Source organism: Balaenoptera physalus (assembly GCF_965194825.1).
Source record: "Balaenoptera physalus genome assembly, chromosome: 11".
Lineage (NCBI taxonomy): Eukaryota > Metazoa > Chordata > Mammalia > Artiodactyla > Balaenopteridae > Balaenoptera > Balaenoptera physalus.
In genome coordinates, this window is record NC_138896.1 from 62596907 (window position 1) to 62618534 (window position 21628).

Consider the following 21628-nt stretch of genomic DNA (forward strand, 5'->3'; position numbering starts at 1 on the left):
AAAATGCTTGCTTCTCTTGCAGTCCTAGGATGAAGACTTGAAATATGAAGTCCTGTGAGGTCAACAAGCCAGCGGGAACCTGTGGATCCCCTTGGAAAGGGCCTGCATTGCCCACTTAATGTGTGTGGCCCCTGGAGGGGCTGCACTGATGAGCTGAATTGCTTTCAGTCTAGTGCCCTGGAGGAGCCCAGTAGTACAGGGACTTTCTTCACCTCTTTGTGCTTTGTCAGCTTGGGCTCTGCTGGACCATGAAAACAGCTCTGCCTCGCAGTGCTGGGCCTTGCAGTGTTCCCTCATTTACCACTGCCGAGAAGATTACACGTTGAAAATCTAGAGTGTGAGACTCCCACTGAGGTAAAACTAATGGAAAAGGTAGAAGAAAATGATAGTTCAAGAAATGAATTTTTTTTTTTGACCCTGCCTCACAGCATTTGGGATCTTAGTTTCCCGACCAGAGATCGAACCCGTGCCCCTGCATTGGAAGCAAGGAGTCTTAACCACTGGACCACCAGGGAAGTCCTGAAATGAATTTTGAGTATACAAATAACTTTTAGAACTTAAAAAAAAACCCCTTGATTTCTAAATACAAAAATTCAGTAAATGAACGGAGAAAAAGAGTGGGAATGATCACTGCTGAGAACTGCATTAATGTTCTGGAGGAGCAAGTGGAAAAAATATCTTACAATTCAGACCAGAAGCACAGATTCAGTAATTGTGAGAGGTGGGAAGAAACATCTAGGAGACCTAACATGCAAATAATAGGAATTCCAGAAAGAGAAAAAGTAATAGAAGAAAATTTTCTTGAGCTGAAAAAAAACCTTGAATTTGCAGATTGAGAGGATTTACCAAATCTGCAGCAGGATTAGTGGCGGCAAGAAAAGGAGCACACGTATGCCTAGATATATGCCATTGAAATTCTGAAATTTAAGTATAAAGAAAATCTTACAAGCTACAGGAACAAGGTATTTTCAAAGAAAAGAGAATTATACTACCACCAGACTTCTCATCAGCAACACTGCAAGCCAGAAGACTATGAAAAAATGTTTGCTACTGAGAGAAGTTACAAACCAAAAATTCCATATGTAACCAAGATATCGTTTATCTACTAAGGCAAAAGAAGGACATTTTCAGACATGGAATGCTTCAGAAAGGGGACAAAAAAACAATCTGGGTGAGACTGATATTCAGTTATGATATAATTGTAGAAAATGTAGGAATAAATACAATTATTAGGAACAGAACTGTGACGAGTAGCACAATTAGAAAATAGACCCTCAGAATTCACAGAGAGTGAAAGGGGAAATAAACAGAATTGTGAACAAGCCATCAAAATTAAGGAAAGGGGGGACTTCCCTGGCGGTCCAATGGTTAAGACTCCTCACTTCCAATGCAGGGGGCACAGGTCGATCCCTGGTCAGGGAACTAGGATCCTGCATGCCGTGTGGTGCAGCCAAAAAGAAAAAAAAATTAAGGAAAGGGGAAAATAAGTAACAATAAATAGGAGCCTAACATAAAGAGTAGGCATAAAACCAAGTTTAATGAACCAAATTCTCCTAACAAAAGACCAAGACTCTATCAGATTAGCATGACAAATTCAGCAGGATGCTGTCTCCAAGAATACACCTGTATCAGATAGGAATGATTTTGGCAGCAAGTAAAAGAAAACTGACAAATAATAACTTAGCCAAATAGGAGATTATTTTTCTCACATATAAAGCCTGATGCTGGCAGTTGCTGGATATAGTTTAGATGCATGGTGATACCATCAGTGTCCCAAACTCTTTCTGTTCTTCTATCTTTTGATCTTTCTGCTCCACTGTTCTTGGAGTGTTTGCCTTCATCCTCATGCTTTTTGTTTACTATCATCTCAAAGTCACAGGCTTCGGATATCATATCCACATTTAAGAGAATACAAGAGGGAGGAGTAGCACTAGCCGTGTCTGTCCGTTTTATGGAAATGCTTTCACAGAAAGTCCCAGGAGACTTCTGCTTATGTCTTATTGGCCAGAACTTTGTCACCTGGCTGCCCTCCAGCAGCAAGAGAGGCCTGAAAGGGGAAGGATATATACCTGCAGATTCCTGCTCTCAACAAAATCAGACCTCTTTTCACAGAGGAGAAAAGAGGAATCACTACTGAGTAGATTTAGGGTCAGTGTGAGTTCAGTTATGCTGCAGTAACAACTCCAAATCCTCAGAGGCTTAACATAATGAAAGTTAAGTTTTCATTCATGCTACATGTTTATCATGGGTTGGCTGGGCCATCTGTTCTGTGGCAATGTCCTATAGAAATATAGTGTGAGCCACATGTGTAATTTAACTTTTTCTAGCAGCCTCATTTTTTAAAATATTTTTTAAAACTTGAGATTGATTTTTTAAATTTTATTTTTTATTTTTTTGGCCATACCATACGGCTTGTGAGATCCCAGTTCCCCAACCAGGGATCAAACCCAGGCCCTTGGCAGTGAAAGCACAGAGTCCTAACCACTGGACTGCCAGGGAATTCCCGAAATTGATTTTAATAATAGATTTTTATTTAACCCAGTATGTCCAAAATGTTATTTCAACGTGTAATCAATAGAAAAAATTATCAATGAGATAAAATTTACATTCTTTTATCTTACTAATTCTTCAAAATCTGATGCATATTTTATACTTACAGCACATCTTAAATGTGGACTAGCCACATTTCATGTGCTCAACAGCTACATGTGACTAATAGCTACTGTTATTCTATTAGATAACTCTATCTTATCCTCATTCATGGACCAGACTAAGGAGGGCCCATCTCTTTGCTTCCATGATTGTCAGGTCCGCAGAAAGGGAATGTGGTAAATCACACGGGCTCTTAAAATTTTCACTCAGAGGTAACAAGACTTATTTCAACCTACATTTTATTGGCCAAAGCAATTCACATGATTACACCTAACTTCAAGGAGTGTGGAAGTATAATCCTACCATGTGCCCAGAAAGAAAACTGGAATTATTTGGTAAACAGTGCTAATGACTGTTACAGTATGCAGCTAATAGCTTTTGACCCAGCATCTAACATACAGTGATACCAAAAAAAGGTAGAAAATAAAGAGATGGGCAAAATGTACAAAGCAGATCAAATAAATAGAAAGCAAAAGAGGCGATATTAGTATGAGACAAAACAGAATTCAAGGCCAAAAACATTAAACAAGAGAAAGAGAGACATTTTATGATAAAAGAACTAATACATGCAGTGTACAGTAGCCATAAACCTTTACATACCAATCAACAGTACAGCCAAATACATAGAAGGATATCATTTAAACATGAAATAAAGCTGTCTTCTAAAAATAAACAGCAAACAACATAGGAAAATCATGGAAATTCTGGCTAATGTAATAAGATAAGAAAATGAAACAATTGATATAAATATGGAAAAGATAGAAAACCAGTTTTATCTGCAGATGGCATGATTATTTACAGTGAAATCCCAAAATACTACCAAAAAATGAGAATCACTAAAAGGTTTTGATGTGGTGGCTCTTATTTCTTGAGAAGTGTGTTGTGTTTCTGAATAGAAAGACTTAAAATTTATACAGAAGAAAAAAAATGTCTAAGAACAGCTGAGAGGGCTTCCCTGGTGGCGCAGTGGTTAAGAATCCACCTGCCAATGCAGGGGACACGGGTTCGAGCCCTGGTCCAGGAAGATCCCACATGCCTCAGAACAACTGAGCCCGTGTGTCACAACTACTGAGCCTGCGCTCTAGAGCCCACGAGCCACAGCTACTGAGCCCGCGCACCTAGAGCCCCTGCTCTGCAACAAGAGAAGTCACCGCAATGAGAAGCCCGCGCACCACAATGAAGAGTAACGCCTACTCACCGCAACTAGAGAAAGCCCATGCCCAGCCACGAAGACCCAAGGCAGCCAAAAATAAATAAATAAAATAAATAAATTTTTAAAAAAAGAACAGCTGAGAAATTTTTGGAAAAATATTAATATAATGAAAGATACCTAGACTTAAGAGATATTAAGCCGTACTGTACATTGGTGTAGAAAAACATAAGTGGAATTTGTATGATGAGATTTCACTGTAAACCCTATCACAGCCCCGAATTCTGATATCTCCCCTCAAACTCTCAATTTCCCCAATTTGAAAATCATTGCTGAGGAGAGTCCCCATTAGTGAAGGGAACATAGTTTGTACCCTAGGCCTGTAAAGGATTAAAAAAGTGAAGAATCACTGCTGTCATAGTAAAAGTTATTTTTATCTAGTACCTGCCTAGATGAATGACTTGAGAAGATGATGGTGCGGCCCTGGAAGGTTTCCTGGAGCCCTTAGCCATATCTACCAGAGAATAAAGTCCTTTAAAGGGAGCTCCTCTGGCAGAGCTGGGCTTACCTGGACCTAGTGTTCACTCATGGAAACGTCCTTTGGTTAACACTTGTCAGAGTGGCTTTTTAAAGAATTAAGTTAACTCTGAGTAGTGCATCATTTGCATAATCCGTGACCCTTCAGTATGTGAGACCAGACCTTGTAGAAAGAGCCTGTGTCAAAGTGGGGCGACTCTGCCCTTTGCACTCACCTGGTCAGGACACCTGGAACATAAAGCCCAGGCTCAGTAGATGTGGAAGCCGATTCCAGGCATGTCTCTACTGCTGCCTCCTGAGCTCTCCCAACCTCTTGGAGCTCAGCCTGCCAGAGGAGGAGGGAAGGCTGTGGACAGAATGCAACAGATGGTTCCATCCACCCTGCATATTCACTGTCCTGGAGAAAAGCTTCAGAGCAGTGGCCTGGGGTGGCTACCACTGTGACCGTCACAGTTACAGCCTGGACTGGAGACAAGCTGCCCAAAATAAAAGTGTCTGCAGCCCCTGGCTGGAGGCTAGGAGGAGTCAGCACTCAGAAGGCCCCAATGGAAGAGGCCATGGAGGACTTCTAAGTGCAAGGACAGAGTGAAAGCCATTGCTGGACGCTCACTCATACATGCGTATCCCATGTACACACAAGTAAACCTCTAGGGTAATTTTCAAGCCCACATACTTGTCTAGGGTGGCACCTTTGGTTGTGGTCTGTGTTTTGTCAAGCCCTTCCCAAATAACCGTTTGGTGGTATTATCTCTCACCTCACTGATGTGCTCACCTGGTCTGAAGGTACACCTGTGTGTTAGGGCTGTTTGCCATCTCCCACTAGCGCATTGGTTCTCAAATGGAGATGACTTTGCCCCCTAGCGAACATTTGGCTGTGTCTGGAGCCTTTTGTTTTTTTAACATTTTTATTGGAGTATAATTGCTTTACAATGGTGTGTTAGTTTCTGCTTTATAACAAAGTGAATCAGTTATACATATACATATATCCCCATATCTCTTCCCTCTTGCGTCTCCCTCCCTCCCACCCTCCCTATCCCACCCTCCTAGCTGGTCACAAAGCACCGAGCTGATCTCCCTGTGCTATGCGACTGCTTCCCACTAGCTAGCTATTTTACATTTGGTAGTGTATATATGTCCGTGCCACTCTCTCACTTTGTCCCAGCTTACCCTTCCCCATCCCCGTGTCCTCAAGTCCATTCTCTAGTAGGTCTGCTTCTTTATTCCCGTCTTGCCCCTAGGTTCTTCATGACCATTTTTTTTTTTTTAGATTCCATGTATATGTGTTAGCATACGGTATTTGTTTTTCTCTTTCTGACTTACTTCACTCTGTATGACAGTCCCTAGGTCCATCCACCTCACTACAAATAACTCAATTTCATTTCTTTTTATGGCTGAGTAATATTCCATTGTATATATGTGCCACATCTTCTTTATCCATTCATCCGATGATGGACACTTAGGTTGCTTCCATGTCCTGGCTATTGTAAACAGAGCTGCAATGAACATTGTGGTACATGACTCTTTTTGAATTACGGGTTTCTCAGGGTATATGCCCAGTAGTGGGACTGCTGGGTCGTATGGTAGTCCTAGCCATTTTATTGGTGCTACTGGGGTTTCTCCTGGCATCTGGTGGGTGGAGGCCAGGGTTGCTGCTGAGGACACTACAGGGCACGAGACCCACAGCAAAGAGTCATCAGACTCCGAGCATCAGTAGTGCGGGGTCGAGAGCCCTGCTCCACAGGGACCCAGTGGGCTTGTGAGCTTCTGGTTAAAGCCTCCCCCACCAAGCTCCAGATGTTGGGAACAATATTATTTAAGCGCTTCTGAAATGAACGTCTCCGCATAAGCTCTTGAGAACCGAGATTTGATTTGATTGCGCCGTTGTGTTGGAGGACAGCACGGCTCTGCCTTGAGTGATGGCAGAAGGCAGTTTAGAATCCTTAAGACAAGCCCCAGGTGTCCTGAGGAAGGAAAGAGCCATCAAGAGTATCTCAGGATGAAACACCAGTTGCTGCCACACTGCAGAGGTGATGACTAGGGGCTAGAGATAATCAAGAAGTTGCGAATTGGTTCTTAGGGGCAGAGCAGAGCTCAGAAAGGTACCAGCCACCTGCCACTGTTGGCGATCAGGACTGACTCCTTCCTATGAGACCCCTGGCACCAGTGACCCCCTCAATAAAGGTGGGTACACTTTCACAAATCCTTCGATGTGGGAGACCGACCGTGAAACAGTGCATCTCTTTGTCAGGGACCGTGATGCTGCGATTCGTTGCCTCCCATCCCACCAGCTGAAAAAGAAGAAGAAACACAGAAACTGGAAATTCTCAATGGAGATAAACTTGTTCTTGTATTAGCTTTTCTTGAGGATGCTAAAATGAAGTGTTTCCATCAACCAGGTTTGGAACGGCTGGCATTCCAGCTGAGGAATGGCTGAGGCCCGTCCTTGGGGCCTGAATTTTCTGAGCACTCCCTATGAATACAGGTTCTGTTCCCCTTAACGGGAAAGCTGTCCCATGCCTGTGGCCTTGGAGGGAACTCCTTACACCTTGCCTGTCCCCTCTGCCCAGTCCTCCCCTAGAAGAGAACCAGAAGTGGGTGCCTCATAATCTGCTGAAACTGTCCTCCTTGCCCTGTATATTGTATTGACTTAAAGCTTTAGTCTTTTAGGGGGAAAACTTACTTAAATGAAGAAACAAGCCAGTTATTAGAGAGATTCATGGATCAAAGTAAAATAGGGGTTTTCATTTTTACTTTTCATTTAAGGATTAAATTCCTGGGAGTAAAGGAGGCACTATTTAAATAAACAAGATCATTTATGAGCTTCGGGAACCTGGCCTCGTTTCTCAGGGGAGGCGGTGTCTGGGAGGCAGAGTGGAGCCCAGTGCCCTAACTGTGGAATATCTTTGAGTTCCTCCTGTTCATCAAATCCCACCAAGGTACAGAGAACAGGCAATCATATGGCCGCTCTACTCAAGAGTGCTTTGAAGTTTCTTTGGAGAATATGATCTACTTCTCTTTGAACCTGACAGTGATTTTTTTTTTTTTCTTTCTCCTCAGGGTGACCAGAGGCAGATCATTCCCATACCAAGTGTAAGTATATTTATCCAATTTTACTTAAACAGTTATAGAATCTTGTAGCTTTGGGCCTACTAATATAAAAGATTTTTTAATATTCTTGCTTATATTGCGTTTTTATCATGTGGTATTAACAGCTCTGGTCTGTTGAAAAAAAAAAAAAAGTGAAGCTACATTTTAAACTGAGAGCAGGAAGTTCTGTACAAGTTTCCTTTCTTAGGAACAGCAAGGCAACCAGCATCTATTAACCAAATTCTCACCTTTCTCTCTGCAAAGGGCCTCCACGTCTCTTAGTAAGCCGAGGCAGCACTCCCCCACTCCATAGACTGCAAGAGCATACTTTTGCCCCAACAGGGTTCTTTGCAACAGGTTCTGTCCCAGTGGAACTAGGTTCACCAGACCCCCATCCCAGGGGAGCAGACCATCCCTGACTGTTCAGCAGTGTCGGTAGCTTGGCCGTGGCTCTGATCAGAAAAATCTCCTCAATCGTATTCCCTGAACTTGCAAAATCACCCTACCATCACCACCACCCTGCCCTCTGCCCCCCGAATCCCACAGGCTGGCTGTACTGCAATTCTGCCCCAGCCAAGCACTCCCTTGGGCCACCAACTTCTGTTTTCAGTCCTGGAATTTGGGATACTAGCTGCACCAGTGTCTGCCCCAGCACAGGCCTGGACTGGCCACCCCTCAGACAGCTGCTCTCCCCACCTCTCCTTTTCTTCCTTCTTCTCTGCCAGCCGAGCCGTGTGGCCTGAGGCCAGTCAGCAAGCAAGAAGCAGACCAATGACCGACGCCCAAAAGAAACTTGCAGTTGAGATGTCTGTATCAAACAGGATCTCTCAAACAGTCCTATGTCCTTAGAGAAGGATTTAGGTTTTTAAAAGTTGTCCAGAAATTGATTTTTTTTTTTTTTTTTGGCCGCACCGCACGTGGCTTGTGGGATCTTAGTTCCCTGACCAGGGATTGAACCCGGGCCCTCGATAGTGAAAGAGCGGAGTCCTGACCACTGGACCACCAGGGAATTCCCAGAAATTGATATTTTAATCCATAAAGATTCTCTGATTCAGATTGTCTGATTCAAATCTAATCATCTATCTTTACTTGGACTTTTTCACATATTTTCTGGGAACATCCAAGAGACACAGCAATCTTACATTGAAAGAAATGATGGATTTCATTAGTACAGTTTGACTTCAAATTTGGCAATGCATGTCACCTATAAATTGCCCAAAATATTTTTGTTAATTTCACTTATTTTCACAACTTTAACTCTCCATTGATTAACAAGTTGCAAGGGTTTGTGGAGTGATTCTGACTTTGCTAGTGTGCCTGGGGGTTGGGCTTTGTTGGGAACTGACTTTGATCAAAAAGATGGATCAATCAGCACGACTTCTTATCCAGTGTTTGAGTAGGATACCCAATTGGATTGATACCAGAGGCCTCTTTTTAATCTTTATACAAAGTAGTTTCGTATATTTTTCCTGCAAAGGTGTCTACATTCAACAGGTGGCATCTCTCCCCCTACCTCTGAGACGCCGATAGCACTGTTTTTTTCCTCAAAGTTAATTCACAGCTACCTATAAAGTTAAGTGCTGAATCAAAGCATTTGTCAGAGTAAACGCTCTACTGGGCACCCACAGTAGAGAAAAATGACCCTTTCTTCACAAATCTCTTTCTAGAGTCCCAGAATAAAATAGCCAAGAGGGAGTTTCCCTGGTGGCACAGTGGTTGAGAATCTCCCTGCCAATGCAGGGGACACGGGTTCGAGCCCTGGTCTGGGAAGATCCCACATGCCACGGAGCAACTAGGCCCGTGAGCCACAACTACTGAGCCTGCGCGTCTGGAGCCTGTGCCCCACAACAGGAGAGGCCGCGATAGTGAAAGGCCCGCGCACCGCGATGAAGAGTGGCCCCCGCTTGCCGCAACTAGAGAAAGCCCTCGCACAGAAACGAAGACCCAACACAGCCAAAAATAAATAAGTTAATTAATTTTTTAAAAAATAGCCAAGAGGAAAAAGATGCTCTGTGTAATTTAGCCCAGTGTTAGGTCAGTAAACCACAGACTGCTTCCTACATGTGAGACACTGGGTCAGGCCTTATGAATCTGAAATATCTTACAAGAAAGCAAAGCCTAGCTAAAGTAACTTGCATCTTTGAATAAGCACTTCCAGAAAAGCAGTTCCACCAATGGGTACCGTGTGATCTCCACTGCCTGCTTAGCATGCAGCACTAAACCCAAGTCCATCTGGAGACCAGCTCTGCCCCACGATTCGAGCCTTGGGGTCCCCTGCAAAATCTGCACCTACCTGTCGAGACTGCAGCTCACATAAACGGTAACCCTGCCTTTTCTGGACCACGGGGGACCTGGTTAGTGCTAGGAGCCCCTGAGAGCTTGGAGGGCTACCACACAGGACTGGAAATCCAGGCTTGTGCTGAGCCTCCAAACCAAGTCCCCACACCCGCTGAAAGCTTTTTCCAGGCCCAGAAGACGAAAGGTGCCCCTAAACCTGTGGGTGCCCAGAGGAGATCCGGCTGGAGTTCCTATCGCTTGCTGCTCACCTCGTGAGCCCCCCATTTTTTATTCTCATGCTGCTGTTTATATGCGCAGCTTCCATCTTTTGATTTTTCTTTTTTTACTAAGCTCATTTTTTCATTATTCACTTTTCATTATTCATATTTTTTCGTTACTGTTTATATGTGCAGCCTCCATCTTTTGATTTTTCTTTTTTTTACTAAGCTCATTTTTTCATTATTCACTTTTCATTATTCATATTTTTTCATTATTCAAACTCATGGTTTAAAAAAATACTGCAAGATTAAAATAGAAAAAAAAAAATCTCCCAACTTGATCCCACTCCCTAGAATAGCCTTCTAACATTTGTTGTATATCCTTGCAGAAATTTTCTAAATCAACACGGGCATATTTAAACAAATGAGAGTGTTGCGAATTGCTTTTTGCTTTTATCAGGGTACCTTGAACATCTTTCCCGATATTAGTACATAGCGAGCTGCCTCATTGTTTTACGTGTAGTTGATGGCATTTACGTTGTGTCCACTTTTGTGCTATTACAAATATTCTTGTGCTTGTGTGTTTGTCAACCTGAGTGATAGTATCTGGGTGATCAGTTCCTAGTTGTGGAAATGCTAGGTCAAAGGGTATACTTTATATTTCTGGTAGATTAAAGGCAAATTACCCTCCAAAAACCTAATTTACATTCCCAGCAAGAGCCCATTCCCTTTTCAAAAATGGTAATTAGCAAATACTTTGATCTTTGCTAACCTGAAAGTAAAGATTTATTGCTTTGATTTGCATTTCTTCATGAATGGTATGAACATCTTTTCACAAGTTTATTGTACATATGTATTTCTTCTTACCTATTCATTTCTTCTAGATTTTATACTATTTTTTTAAATTTCAAGGAAATTAGCACTCTCCCCCAAATTTATGATATATTTTTTGGCCTGTTTATAATTATTTGGCCACACAGGAGTGTAATTTTATATAGGGAAATGTGTTCATCTTATCTTTTATGGCTCCTGAACTTTATGTCATGCTTAGAAAGCTCTCCCCACTCTATGACTATGACCCACTTGTCTCCTAGTATTTTAGCAGTTTCATCATTACACTTAAATCTTTGATCCATCTGGATTATGTTGGTGTAGTGCGTGAAGTCTCAATCCAGCTTTATTTGCTTTTCCAGGTGGCAAGTCAGTTGTCTCAGCATCATTTATTGAGTAACCCATCTTTTGTACACCTGTTAGAAATGACGTCTTTATCTGGACTTGATCTTAAACGTTTCACTTAGTAACATTTGTCTCCCAACTGGGAGCTGGGGTTTGGGGCCCTCTATACCTCTTATCGGAAGCCTCATGTTCTGTCCAGTAAAAGTCAGGTGTTGAAGGGTAAGGAAAAATGCAGAGGGACAGGCTTGGAAACCGTGAAGTTTGGTGGTGACTCTGAAGGTGAACACTCAGATGCTTTGGCCCCAGTGAGGACCAGACCCCTACCGTTCCCACATGCTCTCTGGAATCACTTACGTCCCTGGTGCTTCCAGCTCGGGGTTGACAGTGCAGCTGAGCCATAAAATTGCTGAAAGTGGAGAGGAGAAATTTGTTTTCTAACAGTTACGTTTGTATGCTGTCGGCCTAAGCCTTTTAGTAAACAGTAGTATACTTTTTTCCACCAAACCTTATGAAGATCATATAAGCAGAGCAACTCCTCTAGTTAGAGCTGGTGTCCGGTCTCCTTTGCCCCTCCTGCAGCAGCCCTGAGAGTTCTGCCCTGAGCTCAGGAGGCGCGAGGGGAGGGGGGGTGGGCAGTGTGCAGACTTGGAACCTGAGAACTCCAGTGCACAGACAACCATCCAGCATACCAAGAAGAGGCGCCGCTTCTGTAAGATTTGCAAGGGTGTGTTACGGGGTGGATACCTTAGATTAACTATTCCTGACCGCCCGTTCACAGCCAAGGACAGGAACTTTCACATCCACTCCCAGAAAGAGCAATGGCATGAATGCCCTTCTCAAACCTCCCCCTCCCCCCATGCTTTCTTACTCCCACCCCACCCCCCTGGCAGTGCCCGCCTGTGCTTGGGAGCAAGTCGTTGTGTTTAGAAAAGGCTCTTTTTGATATAACTGGTGTTTCTCCTGTTCTTCAGCTTTATGATGACCTGAGAGAAAATTTGCATCAGGACATTTCTTAGTTAATGATTCAAGCATCACCTGAGCAGATCAGTTGAAGTCACAAAACACTATCACAATTATCTAGTATCCTTGCATGTTCCAAGGACACAGCTGTCCAGAAGAATTCTTACCACTGGTCTGAGGAATTTGCATTAATCTAAAGCCAAGCTCTCAGGGAAGCCGCGTGCATTTAGGAACCGGGCTAAGGGTTAATGGACTGCCCCCTGCAGCGTGTCGCCCCAGCCTGGCCTTGTTCTCTGCAGCAGAAATGCTAAATCAATAGCTTGCCTGTCACCCCGCTCGCTCTTGTCTCTCTTAAAATAGTGCGGGGAGGCTTTTTCCTTACTGTTAACTCAGAGAATGCTTGTAAAGTGTGGGTTAAACCTGCGAAGAAAGTAATTTTCATTCCCTGGTTTGGAAAATAACTGAGCCACTTCTGGCAGAGCTTTGATGTTTTCAGATATGCTAGGGATAGAAGTTCTAGATCCTTATTTTCCAGGCTAGCAATTACTTAAAGTTAAAATGCTGTTTTAGTCTATAAACGCATAGAAGAAGGGCTAGACAGATACACACCAAACTAAAAAGGGGGGGCACCTGGGGAAAGGAATTGGGGGGGGTGAACACGGACGAGAGAATACTTGTGTTTTATATGTCTATATTCTTTACAATGAGAATGTGTTTTATTACATAATTGTATAATAGAAAATTAAAACATTTTATTCTAGTCACAAGCATGCTTTCTGCTATGGTTCACACAACAGAAATAACCCCAGTCCTCTCTATTATGTTCATTTATTGGGCTCATCACACCCTGCCTTTTTAAACCTCTTTTGAACTTCTTCTTGCAAGTTTATTTTAATTTTTTTAATAAAACCTGCCTGCTTGCTGATTTGTAATGAAGGACATAGTCCTTTCCAGGACGCTCCAAGTCTAAGGCACGTCTTTCCCAGTGCCACATTCTCAGGGATACTGCTTGGTGAACATTCATTAGAGCCAAGGGAGTTGGGAGGCCGTAAGGGCTTTTTCTGCTGGATGATGTTGGAGAGGATGAAACACCCACGCTTGCTAGAGAGAGCCCCCCAGGAATTAGAAATGCTCATGTCTCCACACATTGCTTCATCCTACTCCGCCCCGACAATCCCTCCAGCCAAGATGATCATAGCACTTGCAAATTTACCTACCCTGTTGACCGCCTGCTTTACATTCACTATTGAACCAGCTCAAGTCCAAAATTAACATGAATTCCCTGACTAATGTTCAACTGAAACCAAAAAAAAAAAAAAGAGAGAGAGAAAGAAATAGCCATTTAAAAGGGACTACTTCTTGATTTCATTTTTTTCTTGTTTTACTTGATAAGCTAAATTGTCCATTCTTCAGTGGTTAGGGACAGATATTTTCTTGTGTTTTGTTTTACATTAAATATGGAACAGAGCTTGACCTTCCTCCAGGACAGAAAATTAGCTAGTTAACATTGGATACTGAATATGCCACAAAGTAAGCTGAAATACTTCAAATCATTTCTAGAATGAGGCAAGGCCCAAGAAATAAATACTCTAAATCAAGAATAAGGTTGGCGGGCTTCCCTGGTGGCGCAGTGGTTGAGAATCTGCCTGCCAATGCAGGGGACACGGGTTCGAGCCCTGGTCTGGGAAGATCCCACATGCCGCGGAGCAACTAGGCCTATGAGCCACAACTACTGAGCCTGCGCGTCTGGAGCTTGTGCTCCGCAACAAGAGAGGCCGCGACAGTGAGAGGCCTGCGCGCTGCGATGAAGAGCGGCCCCTGCTCGCCACAACTAGAGAAAGCCCTCGCACAGAAACGAAGACCCAACACAGCCTAAATAAATAAATAAATAAATAGCGTTCCCTTTAAAAAAAAAAAAAAAAAAAGAATAAGTTTGGCTGAAGATATCTAGCATTTTATTAACTCTTTATGACTTTTTTATCATAAGATGAAAGTCAGCTACTACAAAGACATATAAATGGATTTTCTGGTTAACACACAGTATGTGGATTAAAGTATAACTTCCAGGGACAGAGACTCCAAGGGATAAAAGTGCCACCTTCGCTCGATACTACACCACAGTGGGACACGTACAACGCAGGGCACTGTACATGGACCAGTTTTATTTCTGTTTCCTATTATTGGAGGTCACTTTGGATTGCTTTTTACTGGTAGTTCTATAGTTTCTCTCAAAGTTTTTTGAAAGCTTCAGTAACTTAAAAAAAAAATACTATGGTCCAATAAAGCTCTAAAATATGCTTATATACCACAGTGAATTTCAGATGAAATATGACCCCGGAACATAGGCTGCATGGTTAGAGTAGCTATTATAATTTAACATTCATTTTCATGTTGTCCATTTTAATAATAACAATAGCCACCACATATGTGCCAGGCAGAATGCTGGGTGTTTTACTGCAATTATAGCTGATAACAACCTTTCGTGGTAGGTATTATTATCCCAACTCACAGCCAAAGGACAGACAGAGCTGATATTCAAACCCAAGTTTGTCTGGTTCCAAAGCCCAGGCCCTCATAATAGCCGTTCAGGCAGTGGCACAGTATTTGCTTGGTAAAACTTCAATTGCAAACTGCTTATTCCTATTGTTTTTAATAAAATTCCATGATGTGCTTGACCAGGCATTTAAATGTTTGGTTTCATTTCTGACCTCATTGACATAGTGTAATACAATAATAAGGGATTTGGTTTGCCTTTTACATAAAGGTAATAATATTGATTTTTTTTTTTCCCCCTTTAGCCACCAGCTAAATATCTCCTTCCAGAGGTGACGGTGCTTGACTATGGAAAGAAATGTGTGGTCATTGATTTAGATGAAACATTGGTGCACAGTTCATTTAAGGTAAATCAACATAAAAAACAATCAGTGATCTTTGTGATTTGGTCACAGTTGTATTGGAAAAGGGAAAATTAAAAGGATGAAAGCTTGTGGTTGTTGGCGTATGACCTCCCTGTTCATGAAATCCCAATAACAGTTGCTTATTAACTCAGGTGAACATTAACTCAAGTAGCTGAATATTAACATGATTAGTTTGGGGCTGCCAATATCCCTGAGACTTCATTCTTATGTATGCAATTTGAGTTTTCCAACACTCTGCCCCCTGCAGAAATACTTTTCAGGTGGCACAAGGCAATCAGTGCCCTAGGCCACTGCTATGTGTTTGTCAAGGTAACCGGAACGCTGTACGGGCTGCAAGTTGTATTGGGAGGGGCAGGGGAGGCACTGTTGAAAACCGTCAAGCAACCGGCTCTCCTGGAAGTTTTCCCAGACCAAGTTTTGGAAGATGCCCAACTCTGAAGAAGACTTCCAGAGTTAACGGCATCTGAACACATTCAGCCATTTACCTTGACCGTTTTCATGACAAGAGGTTGCTGGAGTTTTTCCTAAGCTTCACGGCTTAATGTGTATCCACCTGCCTGACCTCCCTCCTGATGGCTGCGGGGCTGCAGTGAGCTCAGCTCGCTCTCCGTCTCCATCTCCCCGCCAGAACGACAGCCAAGATTACAAATTACCCGAGGGCCTCTATGCAGGAACAGCTATGGCTACACTCTTGGGAAATGAGTTAATTAATCGTTTTTCCATTTTTTGAAATTGTTTAAAAGAAGCAAATGATAAAAAAAAAGTTTGGAAATAGGGGACTGGTGTGTCGGGGAGAAGAAGCAGGTGTGTAGGGTCCTTGTCCTGTTTTCCTTGGGTGTTTCTGGCGATGGAACTGCTCTACTGTTGCTGGCCAGTTAGACCACATTCTTCTTTTTACCCCCAGCCCGTGACCCCGCTTACTTTGCTGAGAGACGTGAAAGCACCACCTAAGATGGAGTGGGTGTCTGACACCAGCCAGTCACTCCTTGATGGCTCTATGGGAAGTGGGAGAGCCATCAAATTTTCCTGAAGACCTTTCTGCCAGAAACATCCCTCCTTGGGCCTGCTTCTCACTAAACAGAATCCTCCTTGACAGGACAAGGCCAGGCAGTTGTCCTAGAGTCCTTTGGAGAGTGGAGGCGGGGCCACACTTACCCCTGGCAGTGAGAAATGGCCCGGCTGGCAGCTGGGGCACGTAGGTACCACTCATTCCCCAGCCCCACAAGGGCCCTTCCAGGATTGGTCCCAGGGCTGCAGTGACCTTATATCCCAACTCAACCCTGAACGGCATTGGAAGCCTTTTCTCCCCCATGGGCAGGATGCTCAAGACTTTTTCAAGTCCCTGCGGAAGAAAGCCCTTTAGGACAGGGGTCTGTTGCCATTACAGCATAGACAGCTTCATTCCAAGCGGCTCTGGGAGTGTGGGCATCGCTGGCCAGACTGCCCGAGGTTACTGAGGGTTCCTGCCTCCAAAGGCGAGGCCTTGGCAGCCGCTGGTATCTCCAGCGCCTACTCAGAGGGCGTTGATGCGACAGGCTGATGTGAACAGCATCTCTTCATTTCTTCCCTCCCTGGCTTGCCTACATTTGCGAGCGGAATATTCTTTATCATATGGTTTTTAAGGTTCTGGGCATTTCAAAACCCTTTGAGAATCCAAAAGCTGTGAACCTCTCTCCTTGAAACTGCACATCTGTACAGCACGCAGGGCCAGGACCCAGGTTTACAGCCCTGACTTTGGCCCGGTCTCGTGCAAGAAAAGATGGAGGGCAGTGCTTGCTTTGAGCTGGGCAATGGTTTTCTCTTGTTCTATACTCTGTGGACTATGATTTCACAATCTAATGCCTTGTGAGAGTTTCTTCCTTCAGTCTTTTGTTTTCTAGCCTGATTCTCTATTTTAGTTGTGAAATTATAAAATACCGAACTCATCCTTGGCCTTCCAACCAAAGCAGTGAAGACACTATAATCTTAAGCCTCAGGTGCTCTGCTGAGTGCTTAGTAATGGTTCTGTGATCCAGTATTTTCCACCTTTTTTTCAGTTTACATATCAAAGAACAATGTGTGTGTACAGTAATGGGCTTAAAGGCAGAGACCCCAGTTCAGATTCTGACCAGAGACCCCGTACCCCACACTCCTGCCCTGTGGCCACCACACATGTGTTCTCCCTCCTTCTGTTTCTCTCCTACGTGTCCCGAGGGTTTGTGGTCTCATGCTTCTCTTGGGCCTGTTCATTTCTACCTGATTTGTGGACTTCCATTTAGAACTGTATGTGAGTCTATCATTGAGAACATAGTGACTGCCGAAGCGTCCTATTTGAATTTTAAGTGTCATTAAGTGTCAGAGTTACTTTAAATATGCAGAGGTTTGTGAGTGTGCTACGTGTTGTATTACATAGAGCAGAACAGTCTGGGGTGGGCTGGCTCTCCCCACCTCCCACAGTAGGAGATGGTGCCAGGCAAGGCCTGAAATCACTGATGCATGCTGGATGGAGGTAGGGGCACTCATCAGATCCATTGCTCTAGTTGAGGAAGAGAGGAGAATCCGAGGTCCAGAGGGGAAGGAGCCTGCCCAAGGTCATGGCTGTGGCCTCTGACTTCACCCCCCATATCCGATGGCCCCACTTGGGGTCCATGTGTTGAACATCTGTCAAGCAGCCCCTCACAGGGCAGCCTGCACTTGTGGGTCCAAGACAAATTCTTTTCCCCTGAGTAGCCCTGTCCTCGGGGATCGTCAGGCTCTCACCTCCTCCCCCTGGTGGCCAGCAGTGGTTCCTGCCATGCTGGGAGGGCTCTAGGCAAGAGCGGGGAGTTTGAGGAGCCCCGTTCCCAAGCCAGCTGCACCACCCTTTGTGGCTGGGGCCAGGGAGGTGATAAAAAAGTTGGACCAAGATGCTGAAAATGTAACAATATTCAGAACAGAAAATAATGTGCTTTTCTGCTTGTGCTTATTTTGAGGAGCCATGGCAGGCTTCAACATCCTCCTGAATTGTTTTTTCCAACAATAAAAACATTGGTCCAGGCAAGCTTTTTTGGTGCTAAAGTTTACAATTTTATTTTGTTCTTTCAGACATATTAATTATAGTTTCTTTTTTCTCTAGCCTATTAGTAATGCTGATTTTATTGTTCCCGTTGAAATCGATGGAACTATACATCAGGTAAGAAAGCAAAGCTAAATCTGAGTTTCAGTTAGCATTTTTTAGTAATTATGTTTCCTGTGAACTGTATTTCTAAATTCCCATTTCATAATCTTTTTATTCCTAAATCAAAAGGAAGTAGATTTTATTGAAAATGCAATGATGTTCTGCTTTTCTTTCACTCAGATGAATTTTATACTTAGTTTATAAGGGAAACTAGAATCTATTTGTAAATATTAGATGTGGTTGCAAGTTCAAATAATTCTTTGATTTGATGCAGACTTTTAGAAGTTTCCATATCCCCCACTGGCCTAGCTTGATGGTCTAATTAACTTCCCTGTGTAATTGCTTCAGCTACTCTCCTAGCAGACAACAGGAGAATGTCACAAGTCACCCACTTATGGTAGATTCTCGGGAAAAGTTGTCCGTTTCCAAGGCCAGCCAGTCTAGACTCACCTTGTCACTCCTGCATCGTGTTCTCCAGTGAATATTTAGCAAAATCCAACCCAAAAAGGAAAGGAGGAAGGGTGTGCGTTTTTTGGATCAGCAGGCAGCTTTGAATAAAGATGCCCTAGTCAGTTGGCGTACATCTTTGTTCTGATTTTTTTTCCCCTTATTTTCCTTTTTTCTTCATGAAGCTCCTCTGGAAGTAGTTTCATTTATGAAATATTGGAAACATTGTAGGAAGACATTGTAGGTTTTCCACAAGGATGATCCAGTCATCTTCCTTGTCAACCCCAAGATCTAAAGGGAGAGTCTCTGGCCTGGTGTGTTTATATCCCAGGAGGAAAACTCTCCCTTGGTAACTCTGTCCCTGGTGTCTCCACACTTCACACTTTTAAAAGCCATCAGGGAGCCAAAATGGCAGGCACTTGGGCATTTAACATTTGCAGAAGCGTCAACAGAATTAACTTAGCATCTGAGAAGCAGTTAAGGCTTCTGCATTTATTATCTTGGCTCGTGTTACAAGATAATGAGACAAAGGAGAGGCTGCCCACTGGCATGGCAGGAATTAGGAGAGAAATTAATCCTTCATTCCTCGTGACCGTGAGCGTGGCCCTCAGGACCTGACCTGCTATGGCCAGCCCATTCTCGAAGGAGCCGCCCAGCTGCCCCAGCCCTCCAGACTGTGCTATGATTCACTTGGTGGTAGATACCCCAGAGCTGGGGTCAGAAACTCTCTCTCCTGAGGGAATGAAGCCACAGGCGCTCAGAGGAGGACCAAGGCCCTGGCGAAGGCCGTGGCCTCGTTCAAGTAATCCAGGATAGGCTGTGCAGGTCCCAAGGGGCCTATTCTTGGTTACTTGCACGCGGACGCGGGCCTGGACGCTGGCCTCCGGGCCCAGGACCCTCCTCTCTGCCAGAGGCACCAACACCAGAGTTCCCAAACCAGTCTCCTGCCCTTCGCGTGTAGCAAAGCTTCCTTTCCAGGCAGTATTCCCAGGGAGACTGAGGACCGCAGGCCGGATCCGTTCCTGGCACCAAGCAGCCTCGTGGGCAAAAGTCGGGCCTGGAGCTACTACAGCCACAGGTCCAGCCCTCAACCCACACCGAGGCCACCCTGCCCCTCAGAGCCCTGTGGGCACCCACCCTGAGCCATCCTGCTCCTCTGGCCCCTCACTCCACACACCCTTTCAGTCAGCCATGTTTCCCACCAAGTCCTGGCTCTGTGTAAACTCCTTTACCAGCAGCACATCATCCGTGTGGGGCAGAGCCCCGTTCCCCTCTGTTACTCGTCCTGTCAGGTATCCAGCCTGCTTCGTTTATGGCCCCATGCATACTCGCCAAGGACTGCTTTTCACATTTCATCTTCAGCCTTTTCTACCCCCATTTCCCCCTATTTTATTGCTGCCTCTGAAGGGCTGGTCATGCAGGGCTCTGGCCATTCTCTAACACCCCAAGCGTTTTCAGGCCAGGTCTCATGCTCATACTGTTTCCTCTGTCTGGAAGCTCACTTCTCATCCTTATCAGCCTGGTGAACTCCTATTCATCCTTCAAGGTCCAGGCCAAATGTTCCCTTTTGTGATTCCCTCCCCTTGAGAGGGGAGTTAATCATCCTTAATTTATCCCTCTACTATAGCTTTCATTACACATGTTTATTTTGATATATTTTTCTGTATGTCTGCTCTAGACTGTGAGCTCTTCAAGGGCAAGGCCTGTGTTTCACTCACCTTTGTAACTGCTTCAGGCTGAGCCCAGAGCTGGGACTGAGCGAATATGAATTGAATTGAATTTTAACAAGTTTGAATTATTTTAGGGAAATGGCTAATTTCAGATGGAATTTATTCAAGTTTTAATTAGTTCTTCCCTCCTCCCACCTCCTCTGTCTTCTCTCGCCAGCTCTGCCTTCTCTCCCCGCTCCCATGTTTCCTCACATTTGCTCAGGCTCCCCAGTCAGGAGCAGAGCCCAGCCACTCTAGGAAAGGCCGCTCTTTGCCCCCGTCTGCTTGGCGGCTCCTCCTGATGGCTGGTTTCCGGGGCCTGGGGTAGGCAGGCTTCAAGTCCCCTGAAGCATCTGTTTCTGGAGCAGACCCAAGCAGAGTTACCTTTGTGGGGTCAGGTAGATGGTTTCCCAAGCCGACAAGGAAGGCCCTTCCTTCGGCTTTGCTGGGCCTGCCCCTCCACCCCAGGCCGTCTTAGTGAGGGAGGGGTTCCAATCAGAGTAGGTAGCAGCTGGAGCAATCCCAGGCCTGCCGGGCAGGGGGCCAGGCCCTGACCTCCCGAAAGGACTACCCCAGACCACAGCCTGTGTCCACAAAGGCCTGACTGAGAGCATGTGCCACGAAACGCACGTGAAATGAAGGAATTGTGTCACACAAATGCGGCACAACCCTTCCACTCACTGGTTCTGAAAATCCCCAGGACCTTCAATACCATGGTCAGCTTCCCTTTCCCCCTTGGGAGGGGCGTCTGCTCCCAACTCAGACCTGGAGCCCTATCTGAGGTGTGTCTGGCCTGAAGCGCCATATCTGACTGCACAGCCCTTCGTACGTACCACATTAAACCAAGGGGCAGGAGGCAGGAACCTGGTTAGGAATTCTTCCTATGCAGGGTGTCCGGGCCCCAGGCCTTTCGCAGCGGCTGCTGTGACTGACCGGCGTGCTGTCCCTGCCGTTGCAGGTGTATGTGCTGAAGCGGCCACACGTGGACGAGTTCCTCCAGAGGATGGGGCAGCTGTTTGAGTGTGTGCTCTTTACTGCCAGCTTGGCCAAGGTGGGTCCTGCCCCCAGCCCTGAGCGCCCAGCCCCTCCACCCGTGCCCCCTGTCAAGCAGCCCTTTGTTAAGGTGGGGGAAGCTGTCTCCATGGTGACAGGTTCCCACCCCAGGTGGGGTGGATGCAGGCCATGTGCACAGCACCAACCTGAGTGGCTTCTGGGTTACCATAGCAACAGCACTGGGAACAAGTGCTCCATGAAGTTGCTTCCTGTGCCCGCTGAAGCTACTCATCCACAGACCAGGAAACCACACATGTGTCCAGTGTAACCAAGAAAGGGCGTATGTATCTCATCTGTTGACTGGCTAC

General features: G+C 44.9%; 1 protein-coding gene across 11 annotated transcripts in view; it reads left to right on the forward strand.

Moving 5' to 3' along the window:
- Positions 1 to 21628, forward strand: part of CTDSPL (CTD small phosphatase like) — a 126013-nt gene that overhangs the window by 93547 nt on the left and 10838 nt on the right. For 7 of the 11 annotated variants that reach the window (XR_014250789.1, XM_082412973.1, XM_082412971.1 and 4 more), the window contains exons 3-6: positions 7397 to 7429; positions 14856 to 14957; positions 18070 to 18126; positions 21226 to 21318. Coding sequence is in view for 10 of the 11 variants with exons in the window: in XM_082412973.1 (XP_082269099.1) it covers positions 7397 to 7429; positions 14856 to 14957; positions 18070 to 18126; positions 21226 to 21318 (285 nt within the window). In the remaining variant the exon portion in view is untranslated. Of the gene's footprint in view, positions 1 to 7396; positions 7430 to 14855; positions 14958 to 16038; positions 16171 to 18069; positions 18127 to 20495; positions 20592 to 21225; positions 21319 to 21628 lie in introns of those variants that run through there. The other 4 variants (XM_082412977.1, XM_082412974.1, XM_082412978.1 and 1 more) reach the window with 4 other exon arrangements.